The sequence below is a fragment of the Nycticebus coucang genome, chromosome 7 (genome assembly GCF_027406575.1).
Source record: "Nycticebus coucang isolate mNycCou1 chromosome 7, mNycCou1.pri, whole genome shotgun sequence".
In the NCBI taxonomy this organism is placed as follows: domain Eukaryota; kingdom Metazoa; phylum Chordata; class Mammalia; order Primates; family Lorisidae; genus Nycticebus; species Nycticebus coucang.
In genome coordinates, this window is record NC_069786.1 from 78,803,774 (window position 1) to 78,828,469 (window position 24,696).

Here is a 24,696-nt window from a genome sequence, read left to right on the forward strand (position 1 = left end):
ATATCTAAAATACCTCTTACCTTTTTTTTTGGAAAAAAAAGGATTTATGGACTGTAAAAATAAACTCTGTTATGTATGTTTGCATAAAAATTTGAGAAATTTTTTAAGAAAAAAATTTGCAAGTAATTATAGAATCATAAACTAGCATAGTAAGGAATCTCTCTCTCTTTCTCTCTCTCTTTTTTTATTAAAGAAATGGAGTCTTGCTCTGTTACCCAGGCTGGAGTAGGAGTGCAGTAGTGTAATCAGTGCTCACTCCAGCCTTGAACTCCTGGGCTCAAATGATCCTCCTTCCTCAGCTTCCCAAGTAGTGGAGATTATCAGCATGTGCCACTGTGTATTATTTTTTAATCATTAGAGACAGGGTCTTGCACTATTGCTCAGGCTGGGATGCGGTAGCATGATTATAGCTCACTTTAGCCTCAAACTCCTACGCTAAAGTGATCCTTCCACCCTAGCCTCCTTAGTAGCCGGGACTGCAGACACATACCACCACTCCCAGCTAATTTTTAAATTTTTTGCGGAGATGGTGTGTCATTATGTTGCCCTGGCTGGTCTTGAGCTTCTGGCCTCATATGATCCTCTGGTCTTGGCCTCCCCAAATGCTAGGATTTACAGACATGAGCCACCATCCACAGTAGAATCTTTTAATTTGTTTTCTAATTTTCTCCCTTTTCAAATGAAAAAGCATTTCCCCTCACATTTGATACTGCTTTATAGTAGTGGTTCTCCACTCTCTTTCTGAAGGCTATAATGTCTTTGATATCAGTGCCTCTCAGTGGGGTGAGGTTGGGGTTGTCGTTAGAAGATTATAGAGAGGAATCTCCTGTTATACATCTTTACTATTGTACTGTTTCAGAGTACTTTGATTTGTAGTCACATTTGATCTTCCTAAGGAACTGGGAGGTAGAAGTTTTAATCTTTATTTTGCAGTTAAGAGAACTGAGATAATTATCATAGATAATTGTCAGAAGGCATTATCCCATAAGTAGTATGGTTAAGACTTGAATCAGCTCTTTCTATAGACTGGCTACTTTTAACTATACCTTATTTGCTAGAGGTCGGATTGGCTGATATTATAAGAACTCATCATCTGTTTTGCAGTCCCATAGTACTACTTTGGAAAAATAATGTTCCCTTTTGAATTTTTTTGAGGTCTCATTAAAAATTAGACAGAATTATAATTTCTAAAGCTCTAGTTTTGATTTTTTTTGAAAATTACTTTTAATATATAATCCTTGTATGAGAGCTATACAGTATCTCTGTGAACTTTAGAGGAAGGGCTGCATCAGAGCATCTACAAACTGCTGTTCAGTAGAGCAGTGGTATTGTGCTGAGAAGATGCATCTTAGTCAAAATAAACGTTACCTGTTAAAAAAACGAAGTCGCTGGGCGGTGTCTGTGGCTCAATGGAGTAGGGCGCCAGCCCCATATGCTGGAGGTGGTGGGTTCAAACCCAGCCTTGGCCAAAAACTGCAAAATAAATAAATAAACAAACTTAAAAAAGAAACCTAAGTGGCTGCCTGTCATGTTAACAGGACATAGGTTTGAAAGATACAATATTTGTTTTATCAAAACATGTTTTTTAATGAAAAAACCCAAAATGTGGGTTACTCTAAAGCTGCTTTCATACATCTTTACATCCCCAAACACTTGAGATCAACAGAATTTAACATTTTGGTTCAGTGGAGTTGTTTTTCCCCCATTTTTATTATGAAAAGTTTAAAACTTAAAGATTAGAGAAAATAATGTAATGAACACCTATTACTAATCAATTTTATTTGGCTATTCTTCTTAATTTAATAAAACTTATAACAAATGACCAGAGTTGTACTGAGAATTCGAAACCATTGAATAGGGAAAATTGTGCTACAGAAATCTAAGGTCTGTATTTGTTTTATAATTTTCTGTGAGGTATCCTGTCTTGAATTTGACTGCTTTCTTTTGTGCAGTTGTGATCAATAATAAAGTAGGAAATTCCTCCATTATCAGTGGCATGTCTGATTCTCTCTTCAGCAAATGGGTACTATGATTTTGCTGAGTGACAAGAATGATTTTAGTAGCTTTATTAGTAAAATGTAATTCTCTGCTTTTTTTAAGTTCTCATTTCTTACAATTAATTACGGAATTTGTAGTGAAAAGGGGTTGAGGGAGAGATGGAGGGAATGGATTTTTTGTTTGTTTTTGCTATAAAGGATGGTACACCGAGGATACACATCTATTAAATTTGTTATTTTGTAATGAGTTTTTTAAGTCTGAAGAGCTAAAATATATGATAATTCTATCTTTAAGAGAGAGATTATAATTTGGTGTATCATAATACTTTGCATAAGCTGAGATTGCTAGAATAGAAATAAAGAGTTTGGATTCTGTTAACAGTTTTTTGATTTGGTTGATATTTAGTTTGTAGAAAGCTCTTTGAAGAAGGTTGGGCTTGAATAGAGGCTAATAATAGACCTTTTGTTGAATATAAAAAGAAAACGCATTTTGTTCCCTTGCACACAAACAATGGCTTTCCTGTTGAACTTGGTGTCTGCTGCTTTGAAGAATATATTACAATTTTTAAATAATGACAAAGAATAGTAGAACGTATTTTATGTATCTGATTTATAGGTGTGGTTTTAAAACTTACAGTGTGCTTTGAGTTTTCAAAAGATTTGTAAACTTGGGTTCATGGAACTATATAGAACAAAGATACTAAAAATTAGAACAGTTTTTAAGTTGGCTAATGATATCTTTAACCTTTCAGCTTTTGGTTTTTCGTGATGGTTATTTCACTCTCACATTTCATGGTGGTTATTTCTTATTCTTGAATAGATTCATAGCAAAAACCACCAGAGTTTTACCTAAAACCTAGTTGCTCTTTGCTCTCTGATTTGTTCAACATTGGAAACTCATGCATTTGACTGACTGACGTAGCTAGCTTGCCTACTTCACAGGATGTAATTAACTATTTAAGTACTAATCATTATAAGACAAATGAGGGAAATTGGTGCACCTTTCTACCCACCCCTGAAAATGTTTAATCATGTAGGAGTTACTTAGTTAGAATCAAGTATTTGCAGGGTGGAAATGGTGATTAGGAATCTGAAAATTTCTAATTATCTGTTATCTGTGCAGGTAGAAAAGAAAGCAGAAAAAGACAACTTCTGTAGGTTTCATACCTTCTTTGAACAGACTTTTCAGGAAGGATTTATGGCTGATTTTAGTTCTGCAGTGAAACCTGCTTTTCCACTTACATTCCCAAGTTATGTCTTGAAAGAACATTTGTGTCAGGACAAAGCTGTCTTATCCATGAGCAGTTTTTGATACTTAAAAATTGGGGGGGCGGCGTCTGTGGCTCACTCGGTAAGGCACCGGCCCCATATACCAAGGGTGGCAGGTTCAAACCCGGCCCTGGCTGAACTGCAACCAAAAAATAGCCGGGCATTATGGCAGGTGCCTGTAGTCCCAGCTACTCGGGAGGCTGAGGCAAGAGAATCGCTTAAGCCCAGGAGTTGGAGGTTGCTGTGAGCTGTATGATGCCATGGCACTCTACCAAGGGCCATAAAGTGAAACTGTGTCTCTACAAAAAAAAAAAAAAATTGGGGGGATTTTAGAAAATTTTGCAGTGGGAGCACAATGTTCCATTTTCAAACATCACGTGTAATTGCCTCAATGGTGTGTGAGTCCTGGTGTGCTGCAGCGAGCATTTAGCATTTCTCCTGGGATTGACCCTACTTTTAGTGCTTAGAGAAGAACTTTATCTTATAGATTTAATTTTCGTCTAATAGCAACCTTTTTTAATGAAATGACTTGTATATGCAGTTATTTTTCTTCCTAAGCTGCAAATGAGTGCTATTGTTAACTGGAAAGTAGATCAGAAAATTGAATTGTGAAACATTCTATAATATGATTTTGAGACAGGAGTCTTTAAGTTTAAATTAGACACACACACACACACACATAATGCTTTGGTGGACTTTTTTGTTAGGCTGATTTGTTTAATAGATGGTTATCAAGAGGATTCTTCCTTGATTCTTTTAGTTTTAACTACTTTAAACTCTTCTTTTAGGTTCAAAGTACAGAGGGAGAAGCTCCTCATGTTCCAGCCACGTACCAGCTAGGTCTTACCAAGTCAAAAAGAGGTAAGTATAACAATATCCACTAATTCCCAAGCACACTTACAAAGTGTTATGAGTTTATTTGGAAAAGGGCCTTTACGTATCTGTATTTGCAGCACCTGTAAGTATAAAAAGATTGAGAACACAGGTAGATATGCTTCATTATCGTTTGGTTGTAGAATTTTTTGTATGTTCTTAAAGAATTTTGTGCTCGTGAACTAATTATTTAGCTTATTCTGTAATGACCTTATTATACAACTTGGCGTGCTCTCTATATTTTTCACTTCTGCATAAGGATTATATAGGAAGTAGGGCTACCTTTTATATTGTTGTGATTGAAACATATACCTGAATTGTCCATCTTTGGGCATTTATTATTTAAATATAACTCGTAGGCTTTTTATACAAATATGCCTGTAGCAAAAAAACACCAATTTTTCAGCAATAGGTAAACCTAGTTAAATTAAATTCAAACTGTGGATCAAAGGTGAGTGCTGTAGTTAACATTCCTCTCTTGAATTATTAATTATTGACCAAAGAACCTTTAAATCCATTCTTGCACTTTTAACTTGCAACAAGAGAGAAAAAGTCATATCCTCAAATTTGCAAAGCTTTTGAGGTAGACAAAAGGAGAGAGGAAGAAGTTAAAATTACCACTGAAGGTAGGACTGTTTATTTTTAAAACTTTACACACGCTGAACCATTCTGGTTTTTTTTTTTTTTTTAAACACAGATTCACATGTATGTTCCTAAAATGGGAATTACATGTTTGTTCTCTGAAATTACTTCATAAGAGAGAATTTGCATATAATTTTTCTTTCTTTGTAATATGGATTAAGAAACAAGAGCTCCACTATCACTAGGTCACTGTAATTCTGGCTAGACACAGACAAGCTTTCCTATTTAATTTTCTTCCCCTTGTAAGTTCATAAATGTATGTAAGTGTTTCTGACCTGAGTTCGGGGTCATCAAGGAGTCCTTGCTTTAGATGAGAAGACAAGGGATACATTGGATAAAGCAGCTTGCTATGTGTCAAAAGGAGATAAAAAAGAGTAAAATTACTTTTAAGGTATTTCATGAGCTATTTTAGTCACTTGGAAAGGTAGCCTAGCAAATTTTGATAATGAGCTACATAAATATCTTAGGTTGATCCTAACTGCAGAGTTAGAATCATGAGTAACATATTTACTTCAGAAGTTTAGTGTATATGTATATAGTACTTTTGTAGTAGGACTTTTGATGAAAGTTGCCTAATCTCAAATCCAGTCTAATATTTACATACTGGAGCCCAGAGAGGTTTAGCGAACTCAGTCTGTTTTACCTGCTAACCTTTGACAGATCTGTCAAAAGAAGTCCAACATTTTTTCTTATTATAGAAGACATACAATATATTCTTTAGTAGAGTATATAGAGTTCTTTTTTTTTATTTGTTGGAGAAATAAAATTTCCGTATTATTTTCTAACTTTAACGTTTCCTTTACCTTCCTAGTTTTTAGTTAGAAATCACATTTTACATGTTCAGGACAGAGATATAATCATTTTTATTTCCACTCTTTCCTATTAAGAACTGTGTTTTTCTGAAAACAGAAATATAATTTATAAAATAGTTTCATCTACATTCTTCTTAGTTCCAGAGGTAACCATGTGAGATAGAAGCATTTTTCCATTTTGCAGAGGAGAGAAGCTACTGCTTATGATGATGAAACCCAGCAGGAGCATGAACTCAGGCCTCCTTCTTTCCTTTGCCCAACACCTGTTCTGAAACCTCAGCAGTCTAAATACGACCTAACCTGTGTAAACCCAGACAGGGCTCAACAACTGTGAGATGAACTCAGCAGACTGTACTCTGTTGCAGGTACAACAGATCTTAGCAGAGAACCCAAGTCAGAGCTGCTCCCTCTGGTTGCCCTGGGCTTTCAGACAACTGCCCTTTGTCCAACTAGATAAATGACTTCACTTATAAATCTTCTAAGTGAGTGCTTACTTCTATTGATGCTTTAAGGAAGTAAGAAGTAGTAACCATTGATTCATTCAGCAAACCTTATTTATTACCAGCTTATTTTAGCTTTTGGGATACAAACAAGACTACATAAAGTTGTTGGCTTCAGAAGGCTCACAACTTAGTTTTTTTAAAAAGGCATGCAAATACATAATTATAGTGATGACTGCTATGCCTTAAGATGTTAATTTCAGTTAATATAATGCTAATTAGTACTGATGGTAATAGCTTATTGCCATTCAGTTCCACAATTTTTCCAGTTTACCTAGACTAATCAAGGATAGGGACTAAATCCTTACTTTTGGTTATGTAGTTTTTTAAGTATCAAAACAATATTATAGAATTATTCTAAATTTTTAATGGTAAAAATTTTTTTATTCCATGGAAACTGAGTCTTCAAGTGGAATATTTTTCAAAACCAGGTGAACTTTAACAGATTACGGATTTTATTGAATTATATTATCTGGTTCCTTATATGGTTTAAATCTGTAATGAAATGGTTCTGGTAAATATTTTATTTAGCATGTTGCTTTTGAACTTCTGGATACTTTTTTCTGTCTGATGAAGTGTTGCCCTTGATAAATGTGATAACTGTGAAGTCTCTCCCAAAATGGTAGTTGTCTTATGTATGGAATGTGGTCGTGCTTGCTGTGCTTAGCTGTCCTGTTTCCTTAAGTAAAACATTTTTTGAGGTTATGCTAACCAGGAATTGAGTTTTGAGGCAGAAAAATAAAACAGAAGGGTTTTATAAAGTTAGCAGTATCAATGTATTAGTTGCACCTGTTTGCTGGAGTTTCATGTAATTGTTATGAAAGAATTATTTCATAACTTACAAATATTTATCATTTGAAACATGAAACAGCAGAGACATTTAAATATCCTTGTATTTCAAATTATTCAATTTATTGGCCTTAGTTATATTTTTATTTTCTTATTAGGAAGATGATAGAAATTTTTACACACTATGATGTACTTCTAAAGTTTGCTTCCCAAATATCTTTACATAATGGAAATGGTTTACTTTGGGACTTCTGATTTAATTTAGAGCCATATTTTATTTCAGCCAGCTGTCTGCCAAGGATAAGACATTAATTGAATTTTCCAAAATAGTTTTACTAAAGTTTAATTAACAATTGAATACTGAGAGTTTCTGATGGAAAATCTGATTTACTTTTGTTGAATTTGAGTGACCTCTTGTGCTTTGAAGCCACAATTTTGCATAAGTAATACATGCTTTTCTAAGAAGGGATCTATGTTGTGTATCTTAATATCTGTTGAGAATCATATGTCTGTGACAATATTGCTCTTATTAGAGTCTTATTTAGTGATTTTTGTATAACTGCATTTTTTTATTGATAGATCATCTATTACGTACTGCAAGTCAGCATTCCGATAGCAGTGGTTTTGCTGAAGATTCAGCAGATTGCCTATCCCTTAATCATCTTCAGGTAAAATTTTCTATTGTAATGTCACTATGATTAACTTCTTCATTTTAAGGTGATTTTTCAGTAACTGTATATTTTAAGATTGAATTTGTATAATCTTAAATTTTCACATGACAGTAAGAATAAAACTCCTTTTGGGATATTGATGTCATCTAAGCATTTGCCTACAAATTTTAGGTTTCACTAATGCTTTTCCGACTATTAAAGAAAAACATCTCTTTCTTAATTTTTGGACCACCAGTAAACAGATTATTTTGATTATTAACCTTTTTGGTCTGTTGTTTTTCTAATTTCTACTGTCATTTGTGTTTCAGTATTTTATAGTAATTGTTTTCCTTATGTAATAATTAAAATGGGCAAAGATCTATATAACTTGCTGAATGTTGTACTGACTTTTATGCTAAAGTGTGTTAGATTACTTAAAAAACTTGTAGTCTATAGGCGGAGTACACAGAATGTACACAGAAAGTGTTTAAAACACCTGTAAGCAAATTTTAAAGAAAATTGGGATGAGAAAAATTCCACCCCAAATGCATTTTAAAGGGCAAACAGACCAGAGACACATCTAAGGAGGCTCAGAAGGAATAATCTAGTGGACAGAAAACTGGGAGATGGAGGAGAGACCTTGAGAAGGGCTGTGGCTGTGGAGGGAGATGGGCTGGCGGCTTCTGGGAGAGTCCTGGTGGGGTCCGTGATGAAAAGTTGTTATTGGAGAGTGAAGCGATGGTGAGGACGAGAACATGAGGACGTTGCCTATTCATCACACAAGGGTGGGACCTTAGGGCCATAAGCTTTTTGTCTTCCTCACGTGGGAATGACTTAGGGAAGTTGTTCAGCTAAGAACGGAAACAATATGAGAAAAAGAGTTTGATCTAGAAAAATCTGGAAATAGCTTGGTCCTGGAGAGGATGTGGTTGGACACACAGATGGGGGGATAAGCTGTGACAAAGGCTCATAATTTCCTTTCAGAGTGGAGGGAAGGAGGGAATGGTGGGGACAGATATAGGGAAGTTTACAGGTGTTGGGGGAGAACATTAAGAAATTCTTGTCTATTTGTTTTCTGGTTTTTTTTTTGAAACAGAGTCTCATTGTGTCAGTGCTGTGGCATCACAGCTCACAGCAACCTCAAACTTTTGGGCTTAAGCGATTCTCTTACCTCAGCCTCCCAAGTAGCTGGAACTACAGGCGCCTACCACAACGCCCCACTATTTTTGGTTGTAGATGTCATTGTCATTTGACATCCCTGAGCTGGGTTCTAACCCGCCAGCTCTGGTGTATGTGGCTGGTGCCCTAGCTGCTGAGCTACAGATGCCAAGCCTATTTTTTTTTAATTTGAGACAGAGTCTCACTTTGTCACCCTTCTTAGAGTGCTGTACCATTATAGCTCACAGCTTGAGCTCTTGGGCTCAAGTGATTCTCTTGCCTCTTGCTGGGACTACAGGCGCTTGTCACAATGCCTGGCTATTTTTAGAGATGGAGTCTTGCTTTTACTCAAGCTGGTCTTGAACCTGTGAGCTCACGGCAATCCACCCGCCTCAGCCTCCCATGTCTGTTTTCTTTATGAGTCAGTGTCATGTGTTAAAAGGAAAGAAGGAGGGTGTTGGAAAGAGAACATAAGGAAAAGGGTGAAAATCTGAAATAATCTTTGTGAGAAAGTAAGGGGGAAGAGGATTGCATACTAGGAGCAGTAAAAACAATTTTTGAGTGGAACTGGGGCCAGAGCCGAGATGGGAAATGGTAAAAGTACAGAGGGATCAGATCAGTGGGGTTTTTTAAATGATGTTTCTTGTTTTCTTCCCCTCTCCACCTTCATAGGTTCACGAGTCCTTGCAAGCCATGGGGAGTAGTGCTGATAGCTGTGATAGTGAGACAACAGTCACATCATTTGGTGAAGACCTTGTCACACCAACAGTACAAGACCAGCCCTATTTTAATGAATCAGAGGAGGAGTCTCTCGTCCCCCTCCAGAAGGAAAGAGAGAAGGCAGAAACAGTTGCTGACAAAAGAAAGTCAGATAGCCAGGATTTCCCTCAGTGTGAGACCATTGAAAATACAGAAAATAAACAGTCCACCTGTGGTACAGGAGATCACATTACTGAAATTACTCAAATGAAGGAGGATTTGTCTCCAGCACAAACAGTAGAGCTACTGAGGGAAGCAAGTGCTGAAAGTGATGTGGATAAAAGCAGTGAATGTGAATTTCCTCAATATACCACACATCATATTCTGAAATCTTTGGCTTCCATTGAAGCTAAATGCAGTGATAAGAGCTCTGAAAATGCAACTGGGCCTCACTCTTCTGTGGACATAGTTAATACAGCTTTGCAAAGAGCTCAAATGAAGGTTTGCAGTCTGTCTAATCAAAGAATAGGGCGTAGCCTGATCAAATCAAAAGATCTGTTAAAACATAGGTACTTACTTGCAAAAGCTGGATATCCTCTGAGAAGGTCTCAGTCTTTACCAACCACCTTACTGAGCCCAGTGAGGGTTGTGTCCTCTGTCAATGTTCGGTTGTCTCCAGGAAAAGAGACCAGATGCAGCCCACCTTCCTTCACCTATAAGTACACACCTGAGGAGGAGCAGGAATTAGAAAAGGGGGCGACAGAGCGTGATGGTCAGTCCTTAGTTAAATCCACCATTTTCATCTCTCCACCATCTGTGAAGAAAGAAACAGCCTCGCAGAGCCAGGCGACCCAGTTGGAGGAGTGCCATCATAGGACTCCTGCCTGTTCACTGTTTGTCCCGGCACCCATATCTCAGTCCACCTGCTCCCTTCATTCCGTCCACTCGGAGTGGCAGGAAAGGCCCCTGTGTGAGCACGCAAGGACTCTGAGCACTCATAGTGTTCCCAACATCTCCGGGGCCACCTGCAGTGCCTTTGGGTCCCCTTTCGGGTGTCCTTACTCACACAGACATGCTGCCTACCCTTACCGAGGATGCTCTGGGAATCCTCCTTCCACCATTGAAATGCAGCTGCGAAAAGTCTTGCATGATATTAGGAACTCCCTGCAGAATCTTTCACAGGTATGAGGAAAAGCATGTCTTTATTAAGTATGTCCTTTTTTCTTTTATTCTGAGCACCCCTTAGTTCTCTAAGAAGCTGAGACTCAATCAGGTGTGAACCCCTGAACTTATTTTCTTACATGTCTAAACTTAACCTATATCTGCCCTCCTTTTATACTCTTCCCTCCTGTTTCAAGGGAAAAGCTATAACTACTCCTGAACAAAGTTAATTTCTCTCCTGGTAATCTCCCTCCCTTCCCAGGGGAGAGATTTTGCTCATAAGGTGCTCTCCTTTTTTTAACCTGTCCTCCATTGTCTTTGTCAAGGTGTGCTTCTTATTAAAAACCTTCCAAGTCCTTTGTCCCCTCATCTCTGCCACTGAATGCACATTGACTGCCTTTTCCTTCCCTAAGTTTCTCCCTGTGGGCTTCTGTGGCACCGTGTTCTCCTGGTTCTGCTCGTTCTCTCTCTGGCTAAGCCGTCCCCTTCACCTACTGACCCCTGGTGCTGCTCTCCTGGCACAGGATTAGTCCACTTCACTGAGTTCAAATACTGGGACTACTCCAGGACAGGAAAAAAACCCAGGTAAAATGTGAATTTGATTCATAGTGCTAGGTGTGTCTTGTTGTTTTTAAAGTCGTCACCCTGATTGGTTAGTAGACTGGAAATAATTTTCAGAAACAACCTTTGAAAATAAGTAAGTTGTCTTCAGGTTTGCTTTTCACCTTTTCTTTCTGAATCTGTGTCTGAACTTACTTATATTTAGACACTTGAGGAATTGAAGAAAACATCAGTGTAGTGTCGACAGTGTTCAGCGCAAAGCATGGAGGCCTAGAATGAATGTAATACATCTGTAATCATCATGAAATAGTAGGCAGAAAGCTGCTTTAAAAGTAAAAAGCAAAGTTGTAAGTTTTCAGTTACAGTAAGATATATACCTTCTTTTAATATATGTAGGTTTTATCCTCATGACAGTTCTCTCCTGATGGTGTTTAGTCTAACCAAAATGTGGGTGTTTCCACGAAATGTAGTTCTAGCTGTGACTGAGATACGTGCTTTTTCAGCTCTAATTATGGGAAGGTGAGGATTTCAGGGCCCTGTCCATCTGCACCCTCATGGTATACTTTTCTTTCTAAACCAGCTTGTTCTGCTCTGTGGTCTCTACTTTTGGGATGTCCTGTCAATAACTCAGCTAATGAATCTCCCCACGCCCACCCCACCCTACATCAGTGTACATAAGGCCTCTGCCTGGTCTCTGTAGTCTCATTCTCGGTAGGTGTGTGCTCCAGCCATACTGGACTTGCGTGCAGGTCTCTAAATAGCTGTGTATTCTTAGGTGTTTGCACATGCCTTTTTTTTTTTTTTTTTTTAATCTGGAAGGCCCTCCCATACCTTTCTTTGAATAGCCAAGTCCTGTTTGCTATTAAGGTTCATCTCACATGTCATCACTTTGGGAAAAGTTCACCTAATTTAAACTTGAATTTTTATTTGTTTCCACAGAGCACTTCCCGCTCCCTGTATTTTAATTTTTTTAAAAAAACTTCTCTTTTCTTCTTCCTTACACTGCGAGAACATCTTTTTATCCCACTACCTGAAGTAGTGGCACATAGGAGAAGCTCAAATGCTGAGGAAAGACTGGCGATTGGTACTCTATCCTGTCTAGTCAGTAATTACTGTAATCTCATGATGACAGTTATGGCAACTTCTACATTTTTGTTTTTTGTTTCCCTGCTTTCTTAAGGCAAGAGGGTAGTCCTATAAGACACAGGTGTGAACTATTCACATTCCTTTATCTCTTCCTCCTGCTAAGTAAATTGACTTACATCGGGAACAGGTAGCAGTAATAGGTATCATTGGGGAGTAGTTTTTTGTTTTTATTCCTGTTTATAATGAAAGGTTTTTGTTGTAGCTATTGCTTAGCCTCAAAGGGGAAAATACATAGGCCCCAAATTCTGCCTTTTTAATATATTGAATAATTTGGAAGGAGCCACTTTAACATTGACTTTTAATCCTAATTTTACTCTTTTGAAGTACCCTATGACGAGAGGACCAGATCTTGCTGCTGCTCCATATAATAATCAGAAATCATCTGTTCTACCTCTTTATGAAGTAAGTTCTTACTTCTGTCTTTGTATTACAGAATAATCTGTATGATTTAGAAGAATAATTTTGGTATGTTGCCTTTTAGAATACTTTTCAGGAGCTCCAAGTCATGAGGCGGAGCCTAAACTTGTTTAGAACACAAATGATGGACTTAGAGTTGGCAATGCTGCGTCAGCAAACCATGGTTTATCATCACATGACGGAGGAGGAGAGGTAAAAGTTCATTTTCATTCAACTTTTATATATATATATATATATATATATATGTATGTATTTTTTTTTTTTTGGCTGGGGCTGGATTTTAACCCGCCATCTCTGGCGTATGGGACCAGCACCCTACTCCGTTGAGCCACAGGAGCCGCCCTCAACTTATATATTTTCAAGCCAAGTTTCATTTCTACTGCTGTGTACCCTATATCTGTTTTGTGAACCGGTTTAGATAATGTTAGGCACACATAGTGTATTGCTCAGTGAACTTCCCTACCTTCAGCGTATTAAGGAAGTTGGTGTTTATAACCTGTTCTTCAGCATTTGGGATATTTGTGAGAAAGTACAGAGGAAAAAAGACTGATGTCCAGCTGGATTCACCTATTGTAGTTACATTGCGCTAATTTATACAACTTGGGATTTCAGTACCTTCTGTTAGTTTATAATTGCCAAAACCGTTGTGAATAGGAATCAAACTGCATTTTTCAAGCTGCATGCCTGTCACCCTACCCACAGGTTTGAAGTTGATCAGCTCCAGGCTTTGAGAAATTCAGTGCGGATGGAGCTTCAGGACCTGGAACTGCAGCTGGAGGAGCGCCTGCTGGGGCTGGAGGAGCAGCTGCGTTCTGTGTGTGTGCCCGCGCCCTTCCGCTCCTCTGCACTCCTGGTACGCTGCCCTGAGCCTGCTTGGGAGTTTCCACATAAGTTAAGACATGTGCCTTCATTTGAAGTCAACTATTTTAATGGTATTGAAAGCATGCAGACTGTTTAAGGAGCTTTCCCACAAATCGGTTGAATATGCAGTTGTGGTAATTGTCTTAAATATTTAGTATGTTTAGAAATATGTTGAAAAGTTTTAATGATAAATTTTAATAGGAAAGAATAAGGGTCAATTCAAAAGTTTAGTTTTTTTCAAAGAAAAATGGGAGTGAGTTATCTCATGACTAATTTAAACTTTGATCACTGCATGTAACTGCAAAAACACAAATGTGTATTTTTTCCTGCTTTCTTGCCTTTACATAACTGGTTAAACTTTTCCTTTATTTTGGATTCTTTTCCATTCTTTATGATGTTTTAAGGAATCAAGTGAGATGTTTAGATAAGAAACATATACAACAAAGAGAATAAAAGAAAACCCTGCCTTTATTTTGTACCACTTTTCATACTTCTAATGTTCTTTTCCATGAAATTTGAATGTCAGTGGTTGTATTCTTATTTTTGCCAGTGTTTTTGAAGTTGGAGAATATATTGCTTCAGAATGTTGAAGTAATGAATTTTTTTCTCTATTGTTTCAGCAACACATTTGATTTTGTTAAAAATAATCGAATGAATACACGTACACCTGCATATCTATAAGCACATACGAAGTAGAATAGAGTAACGTGTGTACACACACGTAGCATAGACTAAGAATATCCTGTTACATCCTGTTAGTGAATGTATTTTTACATGGTTTTGATCTGTTATTCTGAGCAAGATGTGGGGGTGACAGCAGAGATCTAGAACCTTGTATCAGTTTTCAGTTGGAATAATACATTTTATAGGATACATGACAGTTGAAGGTGACTTTGGTGACATAAAGGGATGCTTCATTGCACTAATTAGCCAATTAATTTTATTATAAAACTCTTGCAATTTGAAAACACACACACACATATATATATATATAATATATAACATATTGTTCTTAACATTTCAGGGAATGTGTGGCAGTAGAAGTGCTGATAACTTATCGTGCCCTTCTCCGCTGAATGTGATGGAACCAGTAAGCCTCTCGCCTTTTAAATCACCAGCAAGGGGAATGATATATAACATTTCATAAACACACAGTTTTCCTAGTGGAGATGAAATGTATATTTATTTGCTTTAAATTCAGAATCTGGTAAGTTACAATTAAATTGATTGGGAGTGAGTTTGGCATCTCTGAAAGTCCATTGCCATCTAAATCATTAGAAAACCACCTTATTGCAATCATGATTTATCCTCTTTATGACCTAAAGAAATAAACATATTTAGCTTACACTCAAGAGAAATGTGGTTTCATAGCCTGATCCCAAATCCTTTAGGTAGTTCTATAAGATGACTGGTTTTTGAACAACAATTCAATTTTTATGTATCTTTGACAAATTGGTTTATTTGGGGGCAAAAGCACTATCAGTTATTATTTTGTTTTTCATTAGACTCTTCCTTCCAAGTAATTTGGACACTAGTGTAATAAGTAAAATTTCATCCCACTGTGTATTCTAGTTACCAGTTGTATTGCTAGATGTCACTAGGAATCTAAATTTTACTTTGCTGTTTCTGCAAGTGAAATTGAGTAGTTACTAAATTAATAAAACATTAACTTTACAAGTTATGCGATTTTTCTCAATAATCACAATTGGATTTAAGCTTTCTTTTTAAATACCAATCTTAATTTAAGAGAGAAAAATAACAATTTTTCTGATCTCCAGGTCACTGAACTGATGCAGGAACAGTCATACCTGAAGTCTGAATTAGGCCTGGGCCTTGGAGAAATGGGATTTGAGGTTCCTCCTGGAGAAAGCTCAGAATCTGTTTTTTCCCAGGCAACATCAGAGTCATCTTCTGTATGTTCTGGTCCCTCTCACGCTCACAGAAGAACTGGAGTACCTTTTACTGCCTCCGTGAGCAAACCCAAAACCCAGTCAGTGGCGAGTAAGAAAGTGTTCCGAGCATCAGTGGCCCTCACGCCCACCGCCCCTTCTAGAACAGGCTCTGTGCAGACACCTCCAGATGTGGAAAGTTCTGAGGAAGGTGAAGCAGCTGAAGAAGTCCCAGAGGCTACAGGACCTAAATCTGAAGTGGAAGAAGGGCATGGAAAACTCCCGGGAACGGCAGCTGCTGAGGAAGTGCACAAAAACGTGGAGCAAGATGAGTTGCAGCAGGTCATACGGGAGGTGGGTGCAGTCTCAGAGATGTGTGTCTGAGGAAATTTTTTATTGTAATTATTATGGGTATGTAATAGTTGTATATCTTTATGGGGTACCTGTGATGTTTTGATACAGGCATACAATGGAATTAATCAAGTTGGGGTAATTGGGGTACCCATCACCTCAGACATTTAACATTTCTTTGTGCTAGGAACATTCCAGTTCTACTCTTAGTTATTTTAAAGTATGCCCTACATAGTGCTGATTATAGTTACTTTGTTGTTCTATCACATATTTTCATTCTACCTAACTATATTTTTGTACCCATTAACTATCCAGCCCTTATCCCCTTCTCCCCACCACCTTTCCCAGCCTCTAGTAACTTTCGTTCTGTAAAAGAGATTTTATTTGAATGTTTCTTGTTTATAAGATATTCTTTTGACTCACAGTATTTAGTAATTTTCATAGAGCTTTTAAATTCTTTCCCACCAATCTAATTAGTGTCTACTAAGGTATGTTTGTGATGGCGTTTCTGCAGATTCCTTACTCCAGTGTGAAATAGTTGCAGTTTTCTATTCACTATAGTGAAAAAAGTACTTGCAAGGCTTGAAATAGATAAACATGTAATAAATTCTTTGGACCTCTTGTTTCCAAGAGGTCCAGGATTAAAAGCTGCATTTTACGATTTCAGTTGACATGAGAAAATAGTGTTGTGATTTTAATAAGTATAAAGAATTTGATCTGTTTGGTTTGCTGGGTGCAGAAGTGTGGAAATTATGTGAGTTGTTCAAAAGTTGAACTATAGTAAGAACAGAAGGCTTTATGAGAACCTGAAGCATTACCATAGTTGTAGATTACCAGAAGAACTACAAAACTTCAGAGAAGTTAGTAGTGAAAGGTCAAAGGGTGATAAAAATTACTGAAATTGACCTTTTTAGCACTAAGATCAGAAAGTTAGAAGAACTGCAGTAGAACATCTGTTAAGTTGACCACCCAAGGGACTGTAACTAACTGGTCAACACTTGGAGGTGGTCAACATAAGGAACTCAGCCTACTGTACGGATAATGTAGATGTGGTGCATGTCTGGTCTGTGAAAATTCGGTCAACTTGAGGTGGTCAGTGTAGAGAAGTGGTCACCTATGGAGGTTCTACTATGATATGTATCAGTTATAGCTCCACGATGGTAGCTTGAGAAGTTCTCCTATAACAGGATACGTGTGTTTCTGACCATTTCTGTGCTGTACAGACTCATGCAATAAAAATCAGGGTTTGGGGGGAAAATAGAAGTAACAGACATAACACAACTTTGTCAGTGACGTATTAAAAAGACAAACAATAGAAACCTAATAAACACAGTATAATGGTGTACATTTGACTCTTGGTATTTGAGGGGGATGGGGTTCAGGACCCCATCACAGTTGCGGGATGCTCAGGTCCCTTGTATGAAATGGCATAGTACTTGCATGTAATCTGCACATCCTCCATATACTTTAAATCATCTCTAGATTACTTATGATACAATATAAATGCTACGTAAATTAGCTTTTATATTTTTAAAATTGTATAATTTTTTTATTTCAAATATTTTTGATCTGCTGCTGATTGAACCATAGGTAGGGAATCTGAGGATACAGAGGGCTGATTGTACATGTTAAATGCTTAAGAAATACATAAATACTACAATAAATATGGTGCTTTACCATTAAAAAAGCCCTCAGGTTTTTGGAGTTGGGCTTTGGAATTTGCAGCTTGTGAGTTACTGTGAAGAAGTAAGTGAAAGGAGAGTGAACTGAAAACGGACACAGTTTGAATGTTTAGCAAACTCTGTGCATCGCTCTGTCTAGTCAGGTGTGCCTGGGATTAGTAATCCACTCCTGTTTATGTGTTTTATAGCAAAGATCAGTTTTTGAGTAAAATGTTCTTTTCCACGCTATGTTTGCTGATTGAGGAAATAGGTTTTAAGATAGCTTTTTTTGTTGTTTGTTTTTAGAAATGTGATGTTTTTGTTCTCCTTAGCTTGCTTTGGTTTGAAAGTTTTGCTTGAAAACTTCGTTGCTTGTTTGGCACAAATTCTCCCTTTAATGCACACTTTGAATCCTCATTTTTAAAGCTGTAATGGCATGATATGTGCCTGAAGTAACATCCTGGGAATAAAGCATTTGTTTTAGACCAGAATGTTGATTCTCGGCCATTAGGACATAGTACGGAGAAATGTCGGTTGTTCTCATTTGGCTTCCTTGACTTTAGAGAACTACTTAATCATTTAGAAGAACCTCCCATTAAATGTGGTAGATTTTATTATTTGCAGACATTTAAACTGACATGCAAGGCATATATTTGCAGAATTTTTCAGAATTTGTTAGTGAACCCATTAATTACAAGCTGTTTAGTTCAGAGTTGGGCTTAGTTTGGAGGAAGTTGGGTTTAACATGTACTCTTTTACCGTGTACGTAGATGGGCTTTCCAAGCAAATGTAGAGAGATCAGACAAGGCATAAAAGGAATATTGTTGTACTTCAGAAAACAAATTCTTTTGAAGTAATTTAAAAGCACATATTAATAGATAAATTAATTCAATGCCAGTTGTAATTTAAAAAAAAATTGTGTTAGTATCAGCTCAGTTGAAGTGGTTTTCTGTTAGTTTGTTTACAAAGTATTTAAAATTCAGGATAGTCTTTATGCCATTCATTTCAAATTGCTAATCTTTTTACTTAAATATACATGGTACTAAATTCCAGTCTCTTTTTAAAGCTTAGTATATCAGCTACCAAGAAAATTAAATTAGATTTTTTTTCTCCCAGTAAATTCTGAGCCATTAACTCCATTAACAAAGCCACCATTTAGGAAGGCAAGATTTAATCTTGGGTTGAACAGTTTTGCAGGTGAGGATTAAATATATGTTTGCCCGGCGCTTTTAGGAAAGTTTTCTCATTGCATGCCTGGGTGCATGAAACCATTACATCTGTCAGGACTTTGTTCTTCATTGCACCATGAGTGAGGTTTTTAAAAAGAGTGTTTTCATCATTTATAATGTGTTAATATTATAGAAAGTCCTTCCAGTTAAACATTTAATATACTCATTCAGTAACTAAACTTTTTTTTTTTTTTCTTTTTTGCAGTTTTTGGCCGGAGCTGGGTTTGAACCCGCCACCTCCGGTATATGGGGCCGCGCGCCCTACTCCTGTGAGCCACAGGTGCCACTCCAGTAATTAAACTTTTATCAGATTAAAAGTGGCACACCAATGGGGAGGGGCAGGGATAGTTGTTTCACATGTTCGTGACCCACCACCTTTGGTGTTTTAAAGATACCCCTTGTCTGTGTACATTGTGAAAACTGTGGTCAGAAAAAAAATCACACTCTCTTAAAGGTTGCCCAGTCATCTGTGATGCATGTGATCAGTGGCCTGAAATTGTTTACAAGTACTTTAAAAATGTATGTATGTATGTAAATAAAAAATACTTAAAAGGCTCAGAGCCTGTAGCTCAGTGGCTAGGGTACCTGCCACACACTCCTAAGCTGGCAGGTTTAAACCCAGCCCGGGCCTGCCAAACAATAATGACAACTACAACCAAAAAATGGCCGGGCATTGTGGTGGACGCCTGTAGTCCCAGCTACTTGGGAGGCTGATGCAAGGGAATCGGTTGGGCCCAGGACTTTGAGGTTGCTGTGAGCTGTGACACCAGGGTACTCTACCAAGGGTGACATAGGAGACTTGGCCTCAAAAAAAAACTAATTAATTAAAAAAATAAATAAATAAAAAATACTTAATAGAATAAATATTTGCCCATATTTATTTTGCCCAGAATTAAATGTCAAAGAGTAAACATAGATTGCTTTATGTTTATAGAGTTCTTTGTGTATTCATTTACCTAGACTTGGTTCTTACCTTTCAGAAACTTTAAATATATTTGACATGTCTTAAACATGTATTTTGGTAAAATACACAGCTTGCCCATGTGTGCTATTGCAACATTGTTTTTAGTGATCCCTCGACATAGTGGTGGCCACACAGTAGGCTCTCAGTAGGTACATTTTAAGTGGAGTCTTTTTGTATTGTCAAGAGCATTCCTTTCTTAATTTCACTCAGGTAGTGTTATTTTCAGCGTACATTGTTGTTTGGAAATTCTGTTCATAAAAGTAATTTTACCAGCAGTCCCAGTAGAACTTTCTCATAATCCTTCCAACCTCTCGGTAGCACGGGAGACTTGAGAACTGATTCCTTTGATAAATTATTTAAAGGCATTTCATCATTTTTAGTGCTAGTCTGTAGTTCTTTGTTCTTCTACTTTCTCTTCCTTTTTGTAGCTGGTATTGTCTCTCCTTAGGCCTCACTCTCATTGATTCATCCATTCAGATATTTATTGAGTGCTTACTGTATGCAGTTTATCAAATTGGTAAATGTTACCTGAGCCCCTACCTGAAGGTGCTCACAATATACTGTCCCTCTGACCTCACCCTGCTTTTCCTAAATTCCTTCTGCTTCCCAGAAGGAACTGTTTGTCAGTAAGCCTCCATTATACTTTGCCCTCTCATCTAAGACTCTCACGCTTTAAAGTTTTCTTTCTCCACTATCATCTGAGACAGTTCTAACTTTTTGTGACCTACTGTGTAAAATTGTAAGATGTTTGACCATAGAGATCCTTGTATGTTTTACTCTAGTCATGTCTGCACTCCAGAAAAAGGCTGGCACACGGCACACATTTTTGGTTTGTAAAGAATAATTTTTGGCTAGTTTTGCATTTTTTTATTTGTTTGTTTTTTTTTTAAGGATGAAGAATGATGGCATGTAATAAAATTGCCATATTTCATTGGCAGCAGGACTGGAAAGACTATACTATTCATTGCCTCCTGAATATAAATTTTCAGTGGTTTGGTTTCATTCAGCATACTGTATATTTGTGTTTTATATACTATGGCTAAGAGGGTCTATAGTTTCTAGAATATTTGTATCCAATATATAACTTGTTTAAAAAAGTAAATCTGAAGTGTTATGAGCTTCAAAAACTTTTAGTGCTGTTTAACATTTAGAAATCTCGATAGGAAGTAAAATGAAAAACTTATATTTAAATATATTTTCGTGCAGATGGTTGGTGGCTGAGGAGCATTTTGTTTCATGAATAACTATGTAAATCTGTATTGTGTACCAATTTTGCATGACAGATTAATGCAGAGCCATTTTTTGAAAGACTTCAGTTAATATGTGTTCAAAGTGTACTTTGGAACATTTTAGGAAATAGATCATTCTGGCTGGAAGGATAGAAATGTAGAATTTTTAAAAGCTGATTGAGAGTGTCTCAAGTGCTAATGTGGAGGGCTTTATTAGTTTATTTCAGGAAATAGACATTTTAAGCTTTCAAAAAGTGTTGATTAAAGGTGATGCTTTAGAGAGAAAAGGTGGCAATGGGCATGGCTATCTGGAGAAGATGATCCTGATGGAACTGTCATCGCCCCAGGTCTGTTTGACTTTCCCAGCAAGGAGAGGAGGTGAATATCCTTATCTGAAGCAGAGGCTTTGCACTGGTGACGACTGTATCATACAGCTAACTAAAGGAAAAGTTATTTCTTTAGAGTTTATGACTGTTTTGACGATGTTTTCCTTAGTTCAAAATAAATTTGTACAAAAGATAATGTACAAGTTAGTACATTATATAATTTCTTAAACTTCTTTAGGTATTTTGCTTTCAGTTGGTATAAACGGGCATCATATTTGTATATTATTTTATCAAAGTATTTTTAAGCAATCAGAGCCCTTGGGTGTCCTGCTGATTACTTTACAAAGGTAGGTAGTAATAAAAACATGTAATCAGTCCTTCCATGGTATTTTGTGTCATGAAGTATAGTGTTTACTAGAAATTTTCGAATCTATGAAATAACACTTCTAACATTTTCAATTGAAGAATTGTGATATTTTATAATTGTGTTAGCTGAGTTATGCTAGATCATGACTAGAGAGATCTGAGACTGATTTTGTGTAGAGGACAGATGGCCTTGATTCCCTGCTCCCTCTCTTGTGTGGCATCAGGTTCACATGAAGATGGAATGCAGTTTTCTCTATGGTTTAGCCGATTACAGGAGTTAAATGCTATTTGTTTTTTCTAAGCACAGAAAAAAAAAAAAATTACGTTGTTCTGATTTTTCTCTTTTTTCATTCTAGATTAAAGAGTCTATTGTTGGGGAAATCAGACGGGAAATTGTAAGTGGACTTTTGGCAGCGGTATCTTCAAGTAAAGCATCTAATTCTAAGCAAGATAGTCATTAAATGGAAATTATAGGTAAATTTTTCTGAATTTTTGTGTTTAACCAAAAATAAGTTAGTACTTGGCATTTAATTCTTTGTTTTCTTAGTATACAAGTTTGGTTCTCTCGCTCAATTTTGATTTTTAGAAGATATATGTAATTATGATGTCCTACAGTGTAAAAACCTCACATAGCCCTATTTGAAGTGTAAGCAAGAAAAATCTCATCATACTAATCTCCAGGGAATTATCTACATTAGGCCATTTTAGTAGAATTCTAGTGTAGTAAATAAATCCTGGAATTGGACTGTCAAACTTGAAATCTTTGAAAGCACTTTGATTATAACAAAGGTATTTCAAATGCAAAATTTATGGAACAAGATTTTAAAAATCAAAATTTCTTAGTATTTTTCTTAATTAGTTTTTAAAGAATTACTTATTAAAACGAATGACTTTTATTTTCTCATAGGTCTAATTACATTTTATAAAATACATCTTAATAGTAATGCTTGGTGATTGCCAAAAGGAATAGCACACTTTGGTAGAATAATACCTTTAATGGAATTAAGGTAAAAATATCCATTGTATAGCAAGAGAAATAAAATGTAATTTGAAAAATATATAATTATATAAAATGGGAAAAATATTTTGATTAAAGTGTGTCATAGGGCAGTGCCTGTGGCTCAGTGAGTAGGGCACCGGCCCCATATGCCGAGGGTGGCGGGTTCAAACCCAGCCCCGGCCAAACTGCAACAAAAAAATAGCCGGGCTTTGTGGCGGGCGCCTGTAGTCCCAGCTGCTCGGGAGGCTGAGGCAAGGGAATCGCGTAAGCCCAAGAGTTAGAGGTTGCTGTGAGCCGTGTGACGCCATGGCACTACCCGAGGGCAGTACAGTGAGACTCTGTCTCTACAAAAAATAAATAAATAAATAAAATAAAATAAAATAAAAACTGTGTCATAAAGCAACGCATGATATTTTTTTCCCCCAAACTCAGTGATAAAAGTATTACTTCCCAGAAATGTGTCTAGAGATCACAGGAAGATTATGTTTATATGTATATATATCTGAATAAAATTCTCATCCCTACCTTTTAAAGAATCTTTTAATAACAGCCTTTGAAAAATGTTTAAAGTGAACTTCTCTGTCTTTTGTAGGTTGGGATGAATCCTATTAGCTGTCATTGGAGGTATCAATACTATACACTGGTGGAGGTGTCACTTGGGCTTTGGAAGATCCTTGCTGCTGAGCTGGGCTACTGAACACAGTGTATAGTGTGTATTTCTTCTATGCATATCTTTTTAAGGAACATATGTAGAAACTTAGGCACTTTGCCGTTTCTTTTATGAACTATCAAAATTGTAACAGTTTGAAAAACCTAATATTTATTTGTATGTCAATATTTTTCATTTGATTCTCTATTAGAATTAATTATAAAACTTGAAGACTTCCAGACTTATCCAACTTATACATAACATAACATACTTCTTCAAACCAGCTTCTTAAAACACTGACCTCTATGAGGTATTTACTGTGCAATAACTGATTCATTTTTGGAGAGCTTGAAGCAACCAATGATTTTCCCTCCACTGCTATTAATTAGTGTTACTTCCAAGAAGAAAAACTATTCTGTTGTAAAAATTGCTCTTAATTCTTGAGGAGGTTACTAATAGCAGTGGGATAGAATTATATGAGGTTACCTACAACTACTTAATGTTCTTACACTGTAAGCCTTGTTACTTTATCCAAGACAAATATAATTTTGTGGTAGCTTATGTAGTATTTTTCTTTTGGTAGTATGCCCTATGTAAAACACTATGTACTTTTTGCATTGTCCAGACTTTTTTATTATATTTCTTCTTCTGTCTTTTCAACTAAATAATAGAGTATCATCCAAATGATGGGGCCTATGACTTGAATGAATAGAAATGAATAAGCTTCTTTTTGTTTTTTCAAAGTAGAAGTAATCTACATTTGTTCTCATTATGTAAATGGTTTTAATTCATTTTTAACCAATGAAAACTTTGTTATTATGAAAAAAAGGAAAGTGGTTTCCTATTTGGTTTTATATGTGTTAATAAATGTGTAAAGTAACCAAATGCTATTGAAATTATTCTCTTAGCATTTATAATTTTCTTACTATGTTTCTTTGTGTGTGATATTTTAATCAAAGTGGTTGAGATGTTAACAGTGTTCTTTGAAAGAGTATCTGTAAGGTTTATAAATGTTTGAAATATCACACAAAAGCTGATTCTAAAAAAAAAAAATTAAAATAATAAAGTATTTATTTTGCCTAAAATGTTGTTAGTGGTTTCTTGAACTGCAGGATGAAGAATTTGGATTAGATCTGATGAGTAACAAAGAAGTTCTGAAAGAACTGCAGCTTACAACCTAATAGTTGTTATGCTGTTTTCCTAGAGATGTGTCTATGCTGCTTTAGAAAATGCAGTTGAGATAGACCACGCAGGAGAGAGGGCATGGGCTGACGCCTCTCGGACTCATCCAGTTCTGTGGTCGTAATGATTACCATCTGAAGCCAAAGGAAACTTCTCTTTAAAGTGTTCTCTCTTTTAAAAAAAATAAAATAAAGTGCTCTCTCTTTAAATGTAAACTACAAAGAGCAGATTTTAAAGTATTATTTTACTCTTTGTACAAATTATTCAGCAATTTTTAGCTAGGTGATTCTAACAGCAGTAATAATACATACAAAC

The 24,696-nt window shown here is 36.4% G+C and overlaps 1 protein-coding gene across 2 annotated transcripts in view; it reads left to right on the top strand.

The window, feature by feature from the left end:
- Positions 1 to 24,284, top strand: part of ITPRID2 (ITPR interacting domain containing 2) — a 38,600-nt gene extending 14,316 nt beyond the window's left edge. For both annotated transcript variants that reach the window (XM_053597044.1, XM_053597045.1), the window contains exons 9-18: positions 4,055 to 4,127; positions 7,462 to 7,550; positions 9,363 to 10,571; positions 12,582 to 12,659; positions 12,739 to 12,866; positions 13,377 to 13,527; positions 14,560 to 14,625; positions 15,314 to 15,778; positions 21,907 to 22,024; positions 23,143 to 24,284. In XM_053597044.1, the coding sequence (XP_053453019.1) occupies positions 4,055 to 4,127; positions 7,462 to 7,550; positions 9,363 to 10,571; positions 12,582 to 12,659; positions 12,739 to 12,866; positions 13,377 to 13,527; positions 14,560 to 14,625; positions 15,314 to 15,778; positions 21,907 to 22,011 (2,364 nt within the window). In that variant the 3' untranslated portion in view covers positions 22,012 to 22,024; positions 23,143 to 24,284. The remainder of the gene's footprint in view (positions 1 to 4,054; positions 4,128 to 7,461; positions 7,551 to 9,362; positions 10,572 to 12,581; positions 12,660 to 12,738; positions 12,867 to 13,376; positions 13,528 to 14,559; positions 14,626 to 15,313; positions 15,779 to 21,906; positions 22,025 to 23,142) is intronic.
- The last annotated feature ends 412 nt before the right edge of the window (positions 24,285 to 24,696 follow it).